The sequence below is a fragment of the Bos javanicus genome, chromosome 18, assembly GCF_032452875.1.
Source record: "Bos javanicus breed banteng chromosome 18, ARS-OSU_banteng_1.0, whole genome shotgun sequence".
NCBI classification, from domain to species: Eukaryota; Metazoa; Chordata; class Mammalia; order Artiodactyla; family Bovidae; genus Bos; species Bos javanicus.
The window spans coordinates 66,233,498-66,249,604 of record NC_083885.1 but is presented as its reverse complement, the minus strand read 5'-3'; the positions used below and the strand labels follow the sequence as shown (position 1 = coordinate 66,249,604).

Genomic DNA, 16,107 nt, shown 5'->3' with positions numbered 1-16,107 from the left:
GGTGGAGGCCTGGGGTGTCCTCATCTACAAGAGGGATTTTGACCTGCCGGGACCCGCCCCGGGCTTGGGAGTCCACCGCCCTCCCGCCCTCACCCGGCCTCACCCGGCCTCACCTTCTCCCGCCCGACAGCACATGCGAGGAGCGTGGCCTACAGATTGACAGCGCAGGCCCCGCCCCCGCCCCGTCGCTAGGGCGAAACTGCGTGGTTACCCCGGCCCCCTGCGACTTTGGCCGGAAGTGCGACCTGGCGGCGGCGACTAGTCTCCATGGAAACGCCGGAAACGTGCTCTGACCGAGTGGTTCGCCGCGTCGCGGCATCTGCGGACTTCAGTTCCGCCGGCGTCGCTGCCCGGAAGTGCGGCCTCGGAGGTGGTGAGCTGGAGGCGGCCACCGCCCGGCCTGGTGCCTGAGGAGGAGCCGGAGGTGGGGTCAGGCGAGCATCCCCCTGCCGCAGGGCCGGCGGGGAGGCCGAGGCGTGACAGGGGAGGGGCGCCCGCGCTAGGCTTGGCGCGCTCGTCGCAGACGTGAGGGGGCGCTGCAGGACGGGGGCATGTCGCGGGCCGGGGCGCGGAGGCGGGAACCCAGGTCGGCCAGGGCCGGAGCGGGCGCAGCCGGAGCCGATCGGAGAACGGGTTGCTGGGGTCGGGGGGGCGCGAGGCATGGCGCAGGGGACTCAAGAGGGTGCTCGGACCAGAGGGCACGGCGTGGGTCAAGGGGCGGCGGCGAGGATGCCTGGGAGCCGCGGCTCAAGGTGGGCCTTTGTTCCGAGCCGCCCGAGGCTCCGCTGCACCTGCAGAGACAGGAGCCTGCCGGGGCGCGGGGCGGAAAAGGAAGGGCCAGTCCCCACGGACTGGGGCGCGGGCTTTTGCCCGCGTCGCCCGGGCACAGGCTGGAAGTCCTTTAGGCGCGGGCGAATAACGCCAGTGCAGGGGGCTTGCGGCAGAGGTAACGGCACATGTAGACTTGGCCTGCGTAAGGAATTGCCACGAAGACCCCAGAGCTAAGGAGAGTCCCGATCTGTTCTTAATAGATCTCAACAGGCTCCCTCTGGCTGTCGGGTGGGGAATAGACCGGAAGGTGGGGGAACCTGGTAGAGGTGTGCAAAGTGGTCCGAGGGGTCAGATACGGAGCATGAACGGCCCCCAGCAAAGGAAAGTCGATTTGGACGTAAGGAGCCAGAGGGGATGAGTCTGAGACCCCAGCAGGCTCCGAGGATTTCGAGGCCTCACCTAAACCAGACTGGTGCAGAGTGGGACCGTCTCAGGGTATCTCATACGTTTGATAAAGGGGAAATTGAGGCCCAGCAAGCATGCTTCCTGTTTGACGGTGAAGTAGCTGAGCTTCTCAGATTCCCAGAGATCCCTGGGAATCCCTTCCCCTTTTCGGTGCCTGAGGGTGGGCAGTGCTGGGATTTCCAGGCTATAGTTGGACAAGAAGTGTCCATATTGCTCAGCCATGCTGAACCTGATGTCTCTGCTACTCCACCTGCACCCAACCAATCACACAGCCCTGGGCAGTCCACAGGCCCATCTCGATGCCACACCCACACCCTGGGTCCCATAGGTGCCCCATAGGTCGCATCAAGATTCCAGGAAACACAGGCTGCAAGACATGTCTCCCACTAGACCATGTATTTCCCTCCCTTCCAGCGGCACCTGCCAGGCTTCCCAGGTGGCGCTAGTGGTAAAGAACCTGCCTGCCAATACAGGAGACATAAGAGACCCGGGTTTCATCCCTGGGCTGGTTAGATCCCCTGGAGGAGGACATGGCAACCCACTCCAGTATTCTTGCCTGGAGAATCTTCCCATGGATAGAGGAGCCTGGTGGGCAGCAGTCCATAGGGTCGCAAAGAGTCAGACACGACTGAATCCACTTAGTGCGCACTCAGGACACCTGCCAGGCTACTGCCCAACCTCCTCTCAACACTTTGTGACTATGAGCACCCTTCGACCCAGAGGCCATTCATGCCAGCCCCACCCCATCGAAGACCTGCGCATACACTCGATATAACCAGGTTCTGAGGCAGCAGACCTCTGGGTCTGGGTCTGCAAGGGTCTTGGATGCTCCAAGGTTGAAGGCCCTGCCAAGAGGAGATGAAAAAGAAGTCCCTAGTGGTGGGAGTCTTAGCTGGCAGGGTGGGGAAGGGGGTGTTCTATATAGGGGCTCCTGCCCTCTTCTCCACCCTATTGGAGGAGAAGGTGCGGGAGGCATGGATGGGAGTTAGTGGAAGAGGGGGTCGGTAGGACAAAATAGGTGAGGCGGGCCCTGGGTCTCCCCACTCTGGCAGTAAGCACGACCGGGAGGGCCGCAAAGCTGGAGGTGCTGGGGGTGGGGGGCGGCCACAGAAGTCCTGGAGGCGGGGAGTGGAGTCCTGCTGGGTTGGGAACCAGGACTTGGAGGGGCCAGGGGCACTGGAGAGGGCTGGGGCTCCTGAGGCCTGGGCGTGTGCGGCCCCCCGGCCCGCTGAAGGGATGGCTGACCGCCCCCCCCCACCCCCACCCCCACCACAGCCCCGTCCAGTGCAGATTGAGGGGAGGTCCCCCGGCTCACACCGCCCGTCCCGCGCAGATGGCGGCGGCGGCGGCGGAGGCGGTGCACCACATCCACCTGCAGAACTTCTCGCGGTCCCTGCTCGAGACCCTCAACGGGCAGCGGCTGGGCGGGCACTTCTGTGACGTGACGGTCCGCATCCGAGAGGCCTCGCTGCGTGCCCACCGCTGCGTGCTGGCCGCCGGCTCGCCCTTCTTCCAGGACAAGCTGCTGCTCGGCCACTCGGAGATCCGCGTGCCACCGGTGGTGCCCGCGCAGACGGTGCGCCAGCTCGTCGAGTTCCTCTACAGCGGCTCGCTGGTGGTGGCGCAGGGCGAGGCGCTGCAGGTGCTCACCGCCGCGTCGGTGCTGCGCATCCAGACGGTCATAGACGAGTGCACACAGATCATCGCCCGAGCCCGCGCCCCCGCGCCGGGCGCTCCCGCGCCCCCGCCCGCGCCCGTGCCGCCGCCGCTGGCGCCCGCTCAACTGCGCCACCGCCTGCGGCACCTGCTGGCGGCTCGGCCCCCGGGCCCCCCAGGCGCCGCGCACCCGCGCAAGCAGCGCCAACCGGCGCGCCTGCAGCTGCCCGCGCCCCCCGCGCCCGCCAAGGCGGAGAGCGCGGCCTCCGACCCCGCGCTGACCGCGGACGACGGCGCGGACGATGACGACGACGAGGCCGACGACGAGACCGACGGTGAGGACGGCGAGGGCAGCGGCCCCGGGGAGATCCAGGCGCCCCTCGCCTTCCCCGACTGCGCCGCGGGCTTCCTGCCCGCCGCGGCGGATGGCACGCGGGAGGAGCCGTCTGTGCCCGCCGGCCTCTCGGATTACAGCGGGCCAGGCAGGGACTTCCTCCGGGGGACCTCGGCCACCGAAGACGTGTTCCCCGACGGCTACGTCTCCGCCTGGCAAGAGGGCGATCAGGCTGCCCCCGAAGGCTGTCCGGTCGAGACCCCTGCCCCTCCCGACTGCGTCCTGTCGGGGCCCCGCCCACCTGGCGTGAAGACCCCCGGGCCGCCCGTGGCGCTTTTCCCCTTCCACCTGGGAGCCTCCGGGCCGCCGGCGCAACCCTCTCCCGCGCCCTCGGGGCCGGCCCCTGCGCCCCCGCCCGCCTTCTACCCAGCGCTGCAGTCGGACGCAGCTCCCAGCGCGCCACTAGGGGAGGCCCCGGCCCCAGCGGCTGCGCCCCCCGTGGCCCCCTCGATCACTCCCGCGCGCGCCCCAGGTGCCGAGCCGCCCGCCTACGAGTGCAGCCACTGCCACAAGACGTTCAGCTCTCGAAAAAACTACACCAAGCACATGTTCATCCACTCGGGTGAGCCGGGGTGGGTCTCTGGGCCCCTCGATTTGGAGTTAGGCCTTTCGTGAACTGTCAATGACCCAAGGGTCATCACAGCCTGGTTCCCCTCTCGGATTCGGGTGATGGGGCGGCCTGCTCTGTAACCCCGGGGGTTCTGTGCCGGCCAGCAGGGAGGGGCACGTATACCTCGGTCTTTCCCAGTGTGAGGCCGCTGGGCCTGAACGGCGGCCAGTGACCAGAGTTCAGAAGGCTCTCTGGGCGCGGCAGGGATGGAGGAGGGGCAGCCCGGCCCTGGGCCCGACACCAGGAAGTTTGAGGGGGGAGGTATCGTCCCTGGAGGTGGGGGTAGACCTGAGTGGTCAGCCTCGATGGGCAACGATGTCCTAGACCTGCGGGCTTCCCTGCTAGGAGCTACCTGTTGGAGTCGTGAGTCACTGACAGGTAGTGATCCTGGTGTCACCATTAGGGTCTGGGAAAGGGGCGTCCCTGCCAGGTGGAGGGATTCCAGGTTAATGACATGTCTGGGTGCGGAGGGGAGTCGTGGTCCGGCACAGCGCCCCAAAGCCCCTTCCCAGCTAACCTGAGCGCGCTTCCCGCCCTGTCGCCCGCAGGGGAGAAGCCCCATCAGTGCGCCGTGTGCTGGAGATCCTTCTCGCTGCGTGACTACCTGCTCAAGCACATGGTCACGCACACTGGCGTGCGCGCCTTCCAGTGCGCCGTCTGCGCCAAGCGCTTCACGCAGAAAAGCTCGTTGAACGTGCACATGCGCACCCACCGGCCGGAGCGCGCGCCCTGCCCCGCCTGCGGCAAGGTCTTCTCGCACCGCGCGCTGCTGGAGCGCCACCTGGCCGCGCACCCTGCGCCCTGATGCGGGCCTGGGCCCTGGCCACGCCCCGTGGGGTTGACCTCTCCGCTCCGCTGGCGGCCGCGTCCACGGCCAACGTCACACCTGTCGCGGCCTCTTGGCCGCTTTCCCGCCGCCGGCCCGCGCTGTCCCCGAGCGCAGGCCCTGCTCCTGCCCACCCTGTTCCCCAGCCCCGCCTGCTTCGTTCCTCCCTTCCTGCGTACTCGGCCCTCCAGGTGGGGGCCGGCAGGGGGTGATCAGGAATTCCACCGCCTCCGAGAACTGGATCATCTCCATGCTGACCTAGGGCTCGGCCATGGAGCCGGGCCCAGGATTCACGGTCCCGACTCCAGTTCACGCCTCCCCGGCTCCAGGGAGTGGGGTGGGAGCTGCTCCTCTGATCCCGTGCCAGGCTACGAGGTCCCCAGCGCCCCGACCCGAGCCACCCCTCCCTCATCTGGCACCTAGGGCATCGCCACGGACTAAGGCCCGGCCTTGGGAGCCCTGCTCTGTAATAAAGGACTGGGGGCCGTGGGGTCCAAACCCAGAAGCGCGAGCCCCAGCCCATGTGTGCCTCACCGTCTGTGACCGCCGTGGGTGTTGGGGTGCAGTGCGCCTGGGCAGCACCCCGCTGGGCAGCGCTCCCTTGGGCGGCGCGCGGCAGGATGGGTCGCTTTGCCATCTCGTGCCTCTGTTCTCTTGTAGGAGACGCCTGGCTCCCTAGAGCCCTCGCTCCTGTTGGGGAGTGGGGTGCGGACAGCCCTCTCTGACAAGGGTCTGGAAGCCGCAACCCACCCCACCCCTCCTCCTTCCAACCCCCGCCCAAGATGAAAATTTCGAGGCCCCTCCCCTGAGATCATCCAGGCAGATTCTCTGGCCTTCAGGCTTCCCCTCCTGATGGCCTTGATGGTTTAACCACTCACTTTGAGGGGCAGGGGATCTTTGGGGCCTGAGTCCCAGAATTACTGTCCTGGCCTTCAGGGTCGCGAGTGCCCCGCTGGCCTAGGGGCGGCACAGACACCAGCAGCCGGCCTCTCAGGCTGCCTACCGGGGTTGCTGAAGATACCAGCCAGGGTCAGCTAGAGGCTCCTCCTCGCAGGCCTTCACATCGCTGGCGCAAGGCCCGCGCACCGCCTGCAAAGTATCCCGAGCCGGGGGCAGGGGTGTGGGGCGGGGGGGGGGGGGGGGCCTGCGGGCCCACGTTGAGATCCTAGGCCCCCGGCTGGTTTCCACGCTCCCCTGCTGAGGCTTTCCCGCCATACCCATATTCCAGACAAAGTTCAGCCTCCTGAACCCTGAGCCTGGTCCCCACAGATGCCAGGGGTACAGCAGAGTCAGAGCGGGGCCTGGGTAGGGGGGTCAGGATCAGGTTTGAACTCAGGCTCTGCGACGTTCAGAGCTTACTGCCCATCTGCTGTGTCCCTGGCCCCCACCCAGCTCCCGCGGAGTCAGGTTAGGTCGGTGCACAGGGAGCCTCCCGGGAGGCCTGCTAGCGTCGGAGCTGCCTTGCTATCCTGCCTGGCTGGAAGTTCAGAGGACTGTTTCCCAAGAGACTGGCACCCAGTGGCAGGAACGGGGGCAGAGGGGCCAGCGACACACAGAAGAGCAGGCAGGGCCAAACAAACACCTGGGGTTAGGAAGGCGGGAGGGCAGAGTCCTGGGGCCCACACCTTGGTCAACAGTCCATGAGTCACTGCACAGGGGCGGGTCGCCGGCGGAGGTGGGCACTCCTGGACATTTCCCGGAGTTAGGAGCAGGTGCCATGGGGCTCTGGAGGCGACTGGCCTTCTCGTTGTTGCTGCTGCTGCTGCTGTGGGGCCTGGGGCAGTCGCCATGGGCGGCGGCAGCGGCCCCAGCCCTGCGCTGGCTCCTGGGCGACCCGGCCTGCGGCCTGCTGCTGGGCCTGGCCGTGCTGGCAGGGCCCTGGCTGGGCCCCTGGACACCGCACTGGCTGAGCCTGGCTGCTGCGGCCCTGCTACTGACCCTGCTACCCGCACGGCCGCCGCCCGGGCTCCTCTGGCTGCCGGCCGACCTGGCCTACACCTTCCTGATGCTCCGCCTGGGCCTCCGCACCTGGGCGCGCTTGCGGCGCCAGCCGCCGGACACCTTCGTGGACTCCTTTGAGCGGCGTGCACGGGCGCAGCCAGGCCGCACGATCCTGGTGTGCACCGGTCCGGGGGGCCGCGCGGTCACCTTCCAGGAGCTGGACACCAGGGCCTGCCAGGCAGCCTGGGCCCTGAAGGCTGAGCTGGCCGGCGTCGCGGGCCTGCGCGCCCGGGAGCCCACCGCCCTGCTGGTGCTGCCCTCGCAGATGCTCCCCGCCCTGAGCCTGTGGCTGGGGCTGGCCAAGCTGGGCTGCCCGGTGGTCTGGATCAACCCTCACGGCCGCGGGCCACCCCTGGTGCACGCGGTGCTGAGCTCCGGGGCCCGCGTGCTGGTGGTGGACCCAGGTGAGAACCCCTGGACAAGGGGGTCGGAGGGGCTGGGCAGCAGGCGGGAGAGGGCGGCGGAGTACTGCTGTCCAGGGGGTCCCAGTCGGGGCTGGCTCTTAAAACAGCCCACAGCCCGCTGGCTCTTAGGACCCAAACCCAGTTGCTGGACAGAAATGCTGAAGGTCCCAGAGTTCTGTTGATTTTTTTTTCACCGTGGCTATTTGCGGGCGTTTCGCACCCCAATACTCATTACAGGTAAGGCAGGTGCGCTTCGCGGCTGCGGGGGGCGGGCCTCGGCACGTCTCGCCCCTCCCACCGCCGGGCACCCCGCCCCCCTGAAGCTTCCTCTGACCCCTCCCGCAGAGCTCCGGGCAAACCTGGAGGAGGTCCTGCCCAAGCTGCAGGCGGAGAAGGTGCACTGTCTCTACCTGGGCCGCAGCTCCCCCACGCCCGGGGTGGGGGCCCTGGGCGCCGCCCTGGCCGCCGCCCCCTCAGACCCCGTGCCCGCCGACCTGCGGGCGGACATCAAGCTGCGAAGCCCAGCCCTGTTCATCTACACCTCGGGGACCACCGGTGAGCGTGCCCGATGTCCAGGCCCGACCTCTGAACTCTCCTGCTGACCTGATCTCAAGCCTGATTTGTGCCCTCAACTTGGCCTCTGAAACCCTCCTTGCCCCTGGATTGTGACCCCTGGCCCCAACGTTGACAGCCAGTGTTATCTGAATGGTCAGTGCCAGAACCTTGCCTCTGGCCGGTAAACAGCCGCTGAAACCCTGACCTTTGGAATTCATCCGCTGAACCCCGATGAAAACCCACCCACGCTGGCCATCTTTCCAGAGCCTCAAACCCCTGAGCTTGCGGGCCTGCCCTACCCTCCTCTCGCCTCTTCTCCCCAGGGCTCCCCAAGCCCGCCATCCTCACCTACGAGCGGGTGCTGCAGGTTGCAGGGATGCTGACTCTGTGCGGGGTCACAGCCGACGACGTGGTCTACACGGTCTTGCCTTTGTACCACACCATGGGGCTTGTCCTTGGAGTCCTCAGTTGCCTGGACCTTGGTAAGCCTTTCTTTCTTTGAGGTCCCCATTCAATCCACAGGACTCCCAGCCTGGATGTCAGGGTGGCAAGCCCAATAGGTTACCCAGAACCCCAGGTTCCCATCTTTGACAAGGGACAGAGAAGCCCAGGGCCACCTGGATAGAGGGACGGACACCCGGGGAGTCCTTCGTGGCTGTGCCGCGGGCAGGAAGAGAGCGGCACTGCTGTGGGTGTTGGGTATTCCTGGCAGTCAGGGTCCCAGGTGGAGCCAGTGAAGGAACCGGCAGCAACCCTTCCTTCCGGTTGTCTCCCTAGACACCTGGCCACGAATTCAGTGAACAGAGCGCCTGGTCGGTTCTGTTGCCATTGTTGTCGTTTCTGAAATTTTAACATGGAATATATTGAAATATCAAAATTTCTAAAGTTTTCTACATGAATCCTCAGGTACTCACCACCCAGCTGCAGCCGTTAGCAGCATTTTGCTCTTCTGTGTTTTGATTATCACCTCCCCTTTACTCTCACTTTTTACTCTCATTATTTCTTCAAAAATCTTAAAATCATGGGCCATTTCAAACATACAGGAAAGCAGAGCAGATAGTTTGATGAAGTCTCTGAAATCCTCACCCAGCCTCAACAATTGTTAACGTTGCCAATTTTATTTAATAGGAACTCTCTTCTTTCTGGATTATTTTGGAGCAGATTCTAGATACTATCTTTCTCTTTGTAAATACTGCAGTATGTATCTCTAATATGTAAGAACTTAAAACACCTGTGACCACTGTGATTATCACACCTACCTGAAAAATTAACAGTAACTCTTGAATAATATCTGATGCTCACCTCATGTTAAAAACTTCCCAGGAGTTCCCTAGTAGTCCAGTGTCTAAGCCTGTGTGCTCCCACTGCAGGGGCCACAGGTTCGATCTCTGGTCAGGAAGCTAGAGCCCACATGCTGCAACTAAGACCCAGGGCAGCCAAATAAATGATTACATATATTTTTTAAAAATTAGCCCAATTATCTGTCTTTTTGCAGTTCAAGTGTTCTTTGTACTTGCTTGCTTGGTCTCTGTTCCTCTCCCTCCCACATTCCTGTTAAAACTAGATAGTCTTTCTAGAGATGTTTTCATTTATTTTTAAAACAGTTTTTATTTCTTTGGCCGCACCAGGTCTTTGTTGTGGCATGCAGGACCCAGTTCCCTGACCAAGGATCAAACCGGGGCGCCTGCATCGGGAGCATACAGTCTTAGCCACTAGACCACCAGGGAAGTCCCTGTTTTATTTTTACCTTTTTTTTTTTTTTGCTCTTTACAAGAGACTCGCTTTTTTAAAATTTTTAACTGAAGGATAATTGCTTTACCATATTGTGTTTGTCTCTGCCATACATCAACATGAATCAGCCACGGGTATACATGTGTCCCCTCCCTCCTGAACCTCCCTCCCACCTCCCACCGCATCCCATTCCAGGTTGTCATAGTGTTTTCATTTATTTTAAAACAATCTTTATTTATTTATCTGGCTGCAGTGGGTCTGAGTTGTGTCCTGCAGGGCCTTCAATGTGGTGCCTGGACTCTATTGTGGCCCGAGGCCTTAGTTGCTCTGTGGCAGGTGGGATCCCCAACCACGGATCAAACTTGTGTCTGATGCATTGCAAAGTGGATTCTTAACCACTGGACCACCCGAGAAGAATCCCCACGATGTTTTTCAGTTCAGTTCAGTCGCTCAGTCGTGTCCGACTCTTTGTGACCCCATGAATCGCAGCACGCCAGGCCTCCCTGTCCATCACCATTCCCAGAGTTCACTCAGACTCACGTCCATCGAGTCAGTGATGCCATCCAGCCATCTCATCCTCTGTCGTCCCCTTCTCCTCCTGCCCCCAATCCCTCCCAGCATCAGAGTCTTTTCCAATGAGTCAACTCTTCCCATGAGGTGGCCAAAGTACTGGAGTTTCAGCTTTAACATCATTCCTTCCAAAGAAATCCCAGGGCTGAATGGACTTCAGAATGGACTGGCTGGATCTCCTTGCAGTCCAAGGGACTCTCAAGAGTCTTCTCCAACACCACAGTTCCAAAGCATCAATTCTTTGGCACTCAGCCATCTTCACAGTCCAACTCTCACATCCATACATGACCACAGGAAAAACCATAGCCTTGACTAGACGGACCTTTGTTGGCAAAGTAATGTCTCTGCTTTTCAATGTGCTATCTAGGTTGGTCATAACTTTTCTTCCAAGGAGTAAGCGTCTTTTAATTTCATGGCTGCAATCACCATCTGCAGTGATTGTGGAGCCCAGAAAAATAAAGTCTGACAGTTTCCCCATCTATTTCCCATGAAGTGATGGGACCAGATGCCATGATCTTCATTTTCTGAATGTTGAGTTTTAAGCCAACTTTTTCACTCTCCTCTTTCACCTTCATCAAGAGGTTTTTTAGTTCCTCTTCACTTTCTGCCATAAGGGTGGTGTCATCTGCATATCTGAGGTTATTGATACTTCTCCTGGCAATCTTGATTCCAGCTTGTGCTTCTTCCAGCCCAGCGTTTTTCATGATGTACTCTGCATATAAGTGAAATAAGCAGGGTGACAATATACAGCCTTGATGTACTCCTTTTCCTATTTGGAACCAGTCTGCTGTTCCATGTCCAGTTCAAACTGTTGCTTCCTGACCTGAGGCAGGTCAGGTGATCTGGTATTCCCATCTCTTTCAGAATTTTCCAGTTTATTTAAATTCAGTTTAATAATTCTTGGGAAGAACTTTGGTGCAGTGCATATTGCTTCCTAATTTGTCACACCAGAGACTTCTTAAAACTGGGATCCCATTTTAGGCAAAGAAGAATTGGGACATTTTCATTGGAAAAATCCTTATCAACCTCCCCCCTGGTCTTAGCAGCTCTTGAAGCCCTTTCCAGAATCCAGGCATTTCACTTGGGGTTGCCAACAGAGCTGTTGCTTTCAAGGACCCAGCATCCATTTTCACAGAGAGGACATTATACTTCACCTCCGCCAAGATACAGCTTCGAAGAAGACACACACCTGCTCCCTTCCCAAGCACAGGAGCAGTCGTCCCTCTGGGTGCAGGGCTGATGATATTAGCTTGTGGGGTTTTCTGAGGATTAGAGCTGAGGTAGGGAGAGTGCCATCCACAGGGCCAGCTGCAGAGGAGGGGATCAGAAAAAGAGGGAGCACTTTCCTGGAGTGACTGTGCATGCTAAGTTGCTTCAGTTGTGTCCGACTCTTTGTGACCCCATGGACTGTAGCCCACCAGGCTCCTCTGTCCATGGGATTCTCCAGGCAAGAATACTGGAGTGGGGTGCCATGCCCTTCTCCATGGAGTGACTGTAGTGGCCCCTAAGATGTACTGATCCACATGTCCATCTTTCACAACATCCATATATCCATCCAGCAACCCAGCCCCCATCACCCATCCATCCTTCTACCCACTATCCATTTGCCCAGCTAGATAGGCATTCCTAAGACATTTATCACAATCATGAATGACTCTTGCTCACAGCCCTCATTCAGCAGGGCTTTGTACCAGGCACTGAGCTTTCCACACATTCTGAACGGGATTTGGACTCAGGTCGGGCTGTGCTCTTCTCTTGGGGACAGTCCTGGCTGGGCCAGTGACACAGAGATGAGTGTGATGCCATTTGGGGCTTCATGGGCCACAGCCAGCTGGTCAGAGCAGCTTCTTACGGCAGCTCAGAGGCCTGACCTGAAACCCCTTCCTCTCCTCCCTTCCAGGGGTGACCTGTGTCCTGGCCCCCAAGTTCTCTGCCTCCGGCTTCTGGGATGACTGTCGGCAGCATGGTGTGACTGTGATCCAGTACGTGGGTGAGATCCTGCGGTACCTGTGCAACACACCCCAGGTGAGATGCTCAGAGAGCCCCCGAGTCATCCCAGTGAAGGTCTCAGGGAGATTCGGGCCAGGACTCACACAGTGGCCCTCAGGACAGGGGGTCCCACGCAAGGTTTCCCATCACAGCTGCTTTGAGGATCAGCTGTGCTATCTTGTGGTGGGGGGCGGTGGGGGGGTGACTTCACCTCTCTCAGCCTCAGTGTCCTCTGAGACAGAATAATACCTCACAGGGGTGCAGCAAGAATCAAACATGTAAAGTACTGAGAGCAGGCTGTGGCTTGGGATAAAGTCACTAGACCTGAGCAGGTCTCATCCTATGGATTAGTGACACGTGGACCCCAGGTGATTCTCTCAAGGAGTGTGTGTTAGTCCCTCAGGTGTGCCCAACTCTTTGCGACCCCGTGGACTGTAGCCCACCAGGCTCCTCTGTCCATGGAATTTTCCAGGCAAGAATAGTGGAGTGGGTGGCCATTTCCTTCTCCAGGGGGGTCTTCCCAACCCAGGGATCAAACCGTGGTCTCCTGCATTGCAGGCCGACTCTTAACCATCTGATCCACCAGGGGGGCCCTAACGTCCCTCCAAATAAAATCTCCAGGTAACCACTCAGGAAAAGGTTCCTGGTAACTAACCCAAGTAAGGCCCCGGGATAACTCCTCAAAATTAACCTTCAAGTCAGTCCCCCAGGTTACCTTCAGGTAAAAGCCCCCCAAGTAACTCCTCCTGCTAAGGCCTCCAGTAAACACCCCCAGGTAAAAGCTTCAGATAACCACCCCTGTATAACACCCCAGAGGTCTCCCTTAGGTCAGACCCTATAGAAGCCCTCTGGCCACCCCTACATATTCCTCCAGGTAAGGTTCCCAGGTATCCTCCACAGGTAAGCCCTGCAAGTAACTCTCTCCAGGTATAGACTCCAGGTAACTACTCTAAAGTTAAGAACTCAGATCCCCTAGATACAGGCCCCCGTCACCTCCCAGGATAGCTCTCCTGGGTAAGGGCTACTGGGGCACACCAAAGGGCAGCCCCTCCTCACCCTTCTCGGGGTGTCCCTGCAGCGGCCAGAGGACCGGACACATAAAGTCCGCCTGGCGATTGGCAGTGGACTCCGGGCAGAAGTGTGGGAGACCTTCCAGCGGCGCTTCGGCCCCATTCGGATTTGGGAGATGTACGGCTCCACCGAGGGCAACGTCGGCTTCATCAACTATCCGGGGCGCTGTGGGGCCCAGGGCAAGACCAGCTGCTTCCTCAGAGTGAGTTGCTGGGCATGACGGAGCCCTGACTGGGGCTGAGCCCATCGGACCTCTGCTGATGCCTCCCACCATCTACCCAGATGCTGTCCCCCTTCGAGCTGGTGCAGTACAGCCTGGAGACAGAGGAGCCTCTGAGGGACAGTCAGGGCCTCTGCATCCCTGCAAGGCCAGGTACGGGGCTGGGGAACCTCCCCAGGTGTGTGAAGAGGTGAGAGCTGTGGGCTTCTCTGTGGCTGGAACAAGCCACCCGAAGCCTCGAGGTGGCTGACGCCCAGTGGTGGCGCCTGCAGTCCTCAGCCAGGCCCTGCATCCCTGGTCTGTCTGCCCACAGTCTGGGGCCTCCCTCTCAGCTGGTCGGTTCTGCCCAGCTCCTCTGCTTCAACCTCTGGCTCTGCTGCGTCTCTGGGTGTCCATCTGAGGTGTTCGCTTGCGCCTTCTGTGGAAGTCCCATCCTCCCAGGGATCCAGCTCCCGCCCTGAACCTTTTCCGAGGGTCTGCTCTCCTGGGGGCTGGCAAGCTCACAGCGGAATCTCTCTTCCCATCACCATTTGTGTCTCTCCCTTGTCCATCCTTGTTGGCCTTTTCCTCTTCTGAGGGGACTCTCTGATACCACCCTCATTTCCTGTCTCTGGATCCGTTTCTGGGTCTTTCTCTTCTCTGGCAGAGTCCGGGCCGTGGCCTGGGGGGCTCCTGATGCGCTCGGCCGTGGCTAATGCCCGACTCCCGCTCCTACCCCAGGGGAGGCGGGACTCCTGCTGACCCAGGTGTTGCGTCACCAACCTTTCCTGGGCTACCGCGGGCCCCGGGAGCTGTCAGAGAAGAAGCTGGTGAAGAACGTGCGGCGCCCAAACGACCTTTACTACAACACCGGGGACGTGCTGGCCATGGACCACGAAGGCTTCCTCTACTTCCGCGACCGCCTTGGGGACACCTTCCGGTACCGCGGGGCTCCTCAGGGCCGGACGTGTGGATTCGGGGCGGGGCGGGGCTTGGGGAGTGGGCGGGGCCTCTCCTACCAGGGGGCGGGGCTCGATGGTCAGGAGGCGGGGGCTATCCTTTCCAGGGGTGGGCCCCTCGTACATATTCAGGACGGGACAGGCCAGGGGCCTAGGGGCCAGGAGGCGGCGCTTGGTCAGGGGTGGAACCTCCTTTCCCGCGCCCTGATCCCAGGCACCTGCTCCACCCCCGCAGGTGGAAGGGTGAGAATGTGTCCACGCGGGAGGTGGAGGGAGTGCTGTCAGTCGTGGACTTCCTGCAGGAGGTGAACGTGTACGGCGTGCCTGTGCCCGGTGCGGAGGAGTGCACAGCCCTGTGGGAGGGGTGGGGGCTTGTTCCAGGTGGGGAGCCGCCAGGACCCGGGAGAGGGCAGCTGTGGTGCTGAGGTTGCACGTGCTCCCCAGGGTGTGAGGGCAAGGTGGGCATGGCCGCCGTGCAGCTGGTGCCCGGCCAGGCCTTCGACGGGCAGAGGCTGTACCAGCACGTGCGCACTTCTCTCCCGGGCTACGCCGCTCCCCATTTCATTCGTATCCAGGTGAGCTCGGGTGGCTGGAGGGGTGGGTGGGAGGCCCGGCAGGGCGGTTGCAGTCGAGATTACAGCCTCTCCCCACGCAGGACGCCTTGGAGATCACAGGCACGTTCAAACTGGTGAAGTCCCGGTTGGTGCGCGAGGGCTTCAATGTGAGCGTCGTTGCTGATCCCCTGTTTGTGCTGGACAACCAGGCCCAAGCCTTCCGGCCCCTGACTCCAGATATATACCGGGCAGTGTGTGAGGGAGCCTGGAGACTCTGACCTCCCATCAGCTCACAGGACATCCGAAGGCGCTCCACCCAACGCTGTTCCCCCCTCCCCTTGTCCCCTCACCCACTCCCCAAACCCGACGAGCCTGGCCTTATCCCCAGCTTCACAGGCTGGGGTGACCCTGGCCCGCACCAGAGCGAGAATAAACCCGGATGTGTACACGGATGTCTGTGTCGATGGGGAGCGAGCCAGAGGTGCGGGGTCCCCCTGAGGGGCAGCCCTGTCTGGACAAGGCCAGGGGAATGGCTGGAGCCAGCGCCACTCCAGGAGGAGACAACACTCCGAGTCTGCCTGTGGCCTCTGTCGGGGCTGGGCCGGGCTGCAGACGAGGATGTGGTCTGGAGAGTGTGGGGAGAAGCGCCGTGAGGGGAGGTCTGACAAGGGCCAGAGGCGAGGCTTCTGGAGAATGGAGGCCATGGTGTCTTGGGGCTAGAAGTGCCCTCGGGGGCATTGCGGGAGCCGCAGGCCGGCTGACATCAGCAAGAGCAGCTGTGCTAGTAACGGCCCTGCTGTGGTCAGCTGCTCCTGCCATGTCTTGTGCTGGACTCTGCTCTCCAGGCGTCCCTGGGCTCCTGTGCCAAACAGCCCCTGCCAGCTGATACGTCCACTTCTCGAGCACGTGCCGTGCTGCAAGTGGGGTTAAGCTGTGGCCACACACACACCCCCACCCCACCCCCCACCCCGTGAGGCCCGGTTCAAGGGGCCCTGGCCGATGAGGCTGTCACTGTATTTCCTCTTGACAGAAGAGGTTAGCACCCATTCCGTCAACAGAAGAGCGTATGCTGGGAGCCCAGAGAGCCACGTGGCGGGAGGGGGTGCGTGCTGGACAGGAACCTGGGTTTATGGGTCCCCAAGCCTGCAGCATGGATTGACAGCTGTCCACTTCCAGGCTGGGTGGCCTGGGCAATGCCTAGAACCGCTTGCCTCTCGAGCACTGGTTTCCTTCATTGTAAAATGGGCCTGAGGATCGTGTCCACCTCAACAGATGTTTGTGGATGTTAAAGAAAAAAGGATGGAGGGCTTCCCTGGTGGCTCAGTGGTAAGGAATCCACCTGCCAATGCAGG

General features: G+C 61.1%; 2 protein-coding genes across 4 annotated transcripts; both read left to right on the top strand.

Moving 5' to 3' along the window:
• Positions 1-273: 273 nt before the first annotated feature.
• On the top strand, positions 274-5,227 carry ZBTB45 (zinc finger and BTB domain containing 45). Of its 3 annotated transcripts, none has more exons than XM_061386573.1 (3): positions 274-424; positions 2,570-3,848; positions 4,445-5,227. In XM_061386573.1, exons 2-3 carry the CDS (start codon positions 2,570-2,572, stop codon positions 4,699-4,701), a joined length of 1,536 nt encoding a protein of 511 aa, XP_061242557.1. In that variant the 5' UTR covers positions 274-424; the 3' UTR covers positions 4,702-5,227. The 3 variants fall into 3 exon arrangements, with proteins under 3 accessions (XP_061242557.1, XP_061242558.1, XP_061242556.1); XM_061386574.1 differs by having other exon boundaries at positions 306-424; positions 2,512-3,848; XM_061386572.1 differs by lacking the exon at positions 274-424 and adding an exon at positions 489-752.
• Positions 5,228-5,858: 631 nt separating this feature from the next.
• Positions 5,859-15,203, top strand: SLC27A5 (solute carrier family 27 member 5). Its single transcript, XM_061386561.1, has 10 exons — positions 5,859-7,127; positions 7,473-7,682; positions 8,006-8,164; positions 11,884-12,008; positions 13,051-13,245; positions 13,326-13,416; positions 13,984-14,182; positions 14,437-14,534; positions 14,646-14,776; positions 14,857-15,203. Exons 1-10 carry the CDS (start codon positions 6,440-6,442, stop codon positions 15,031-15,033), a joined length of 2,073 nt encoding a protein of 690 aa, XP_061242545.1. The 5' UTR covers positions 5,859-6,439; the 3' UTR covers positions 15,034-15,203.
• The last annotated feature ends 904 nt before the right edge of the window (positions 15,204-16,107 follow it).

Excerpts from the sequence above, each read along its gene's own strand:
- ZBTB45 (XM_061386572.1), top strand. The coding sequence starts at position 552 with ATGTCGCGGGCCGGGGCGCGGAGGCGGGAACCCAGGTCGGCCAGGGCC. Across the intron at positions 753-2,569 it reads CCTGGGAGCCGCGGCTCAAG|ATGGCGGCGGCGGCGGCGGA; the intron begins GTGGGCCTTTGT and ends CGTCCCGCGCAG. Across the intron at positions 3,849-4,444 it reads GCACATGTTCATCCACTCGG|GGGAGAAGCCCCATCAGTGC; the intron begins GTGAGCCGGGGT and ends TGTCGCCCGCAG.
- SLC27A5 (XM_061386561.1), top strand. The coding sequence starts at position 6,440 with ATGGGGCTCTGGAGGCGACTGGCCTTCTCGTTGTTGCTGCTGCTGCTG. Across the intron at positions 14,535-14,645 it reads GTACGGCGTGCCTGTGCCCG|GGTGTGAGGGCAAGGTGGGC; the intron begins GTGCGGAGGAGT and ends CGTGCTCCCCAG. Across the intron at positions 14,777-14,856 it reads CCCATTTCATTCGTATCCAG|GACGCCTTGGAGATCACAGG; the intron begins GTGAGCTCGGGT and ends CTCCCCACGCAG.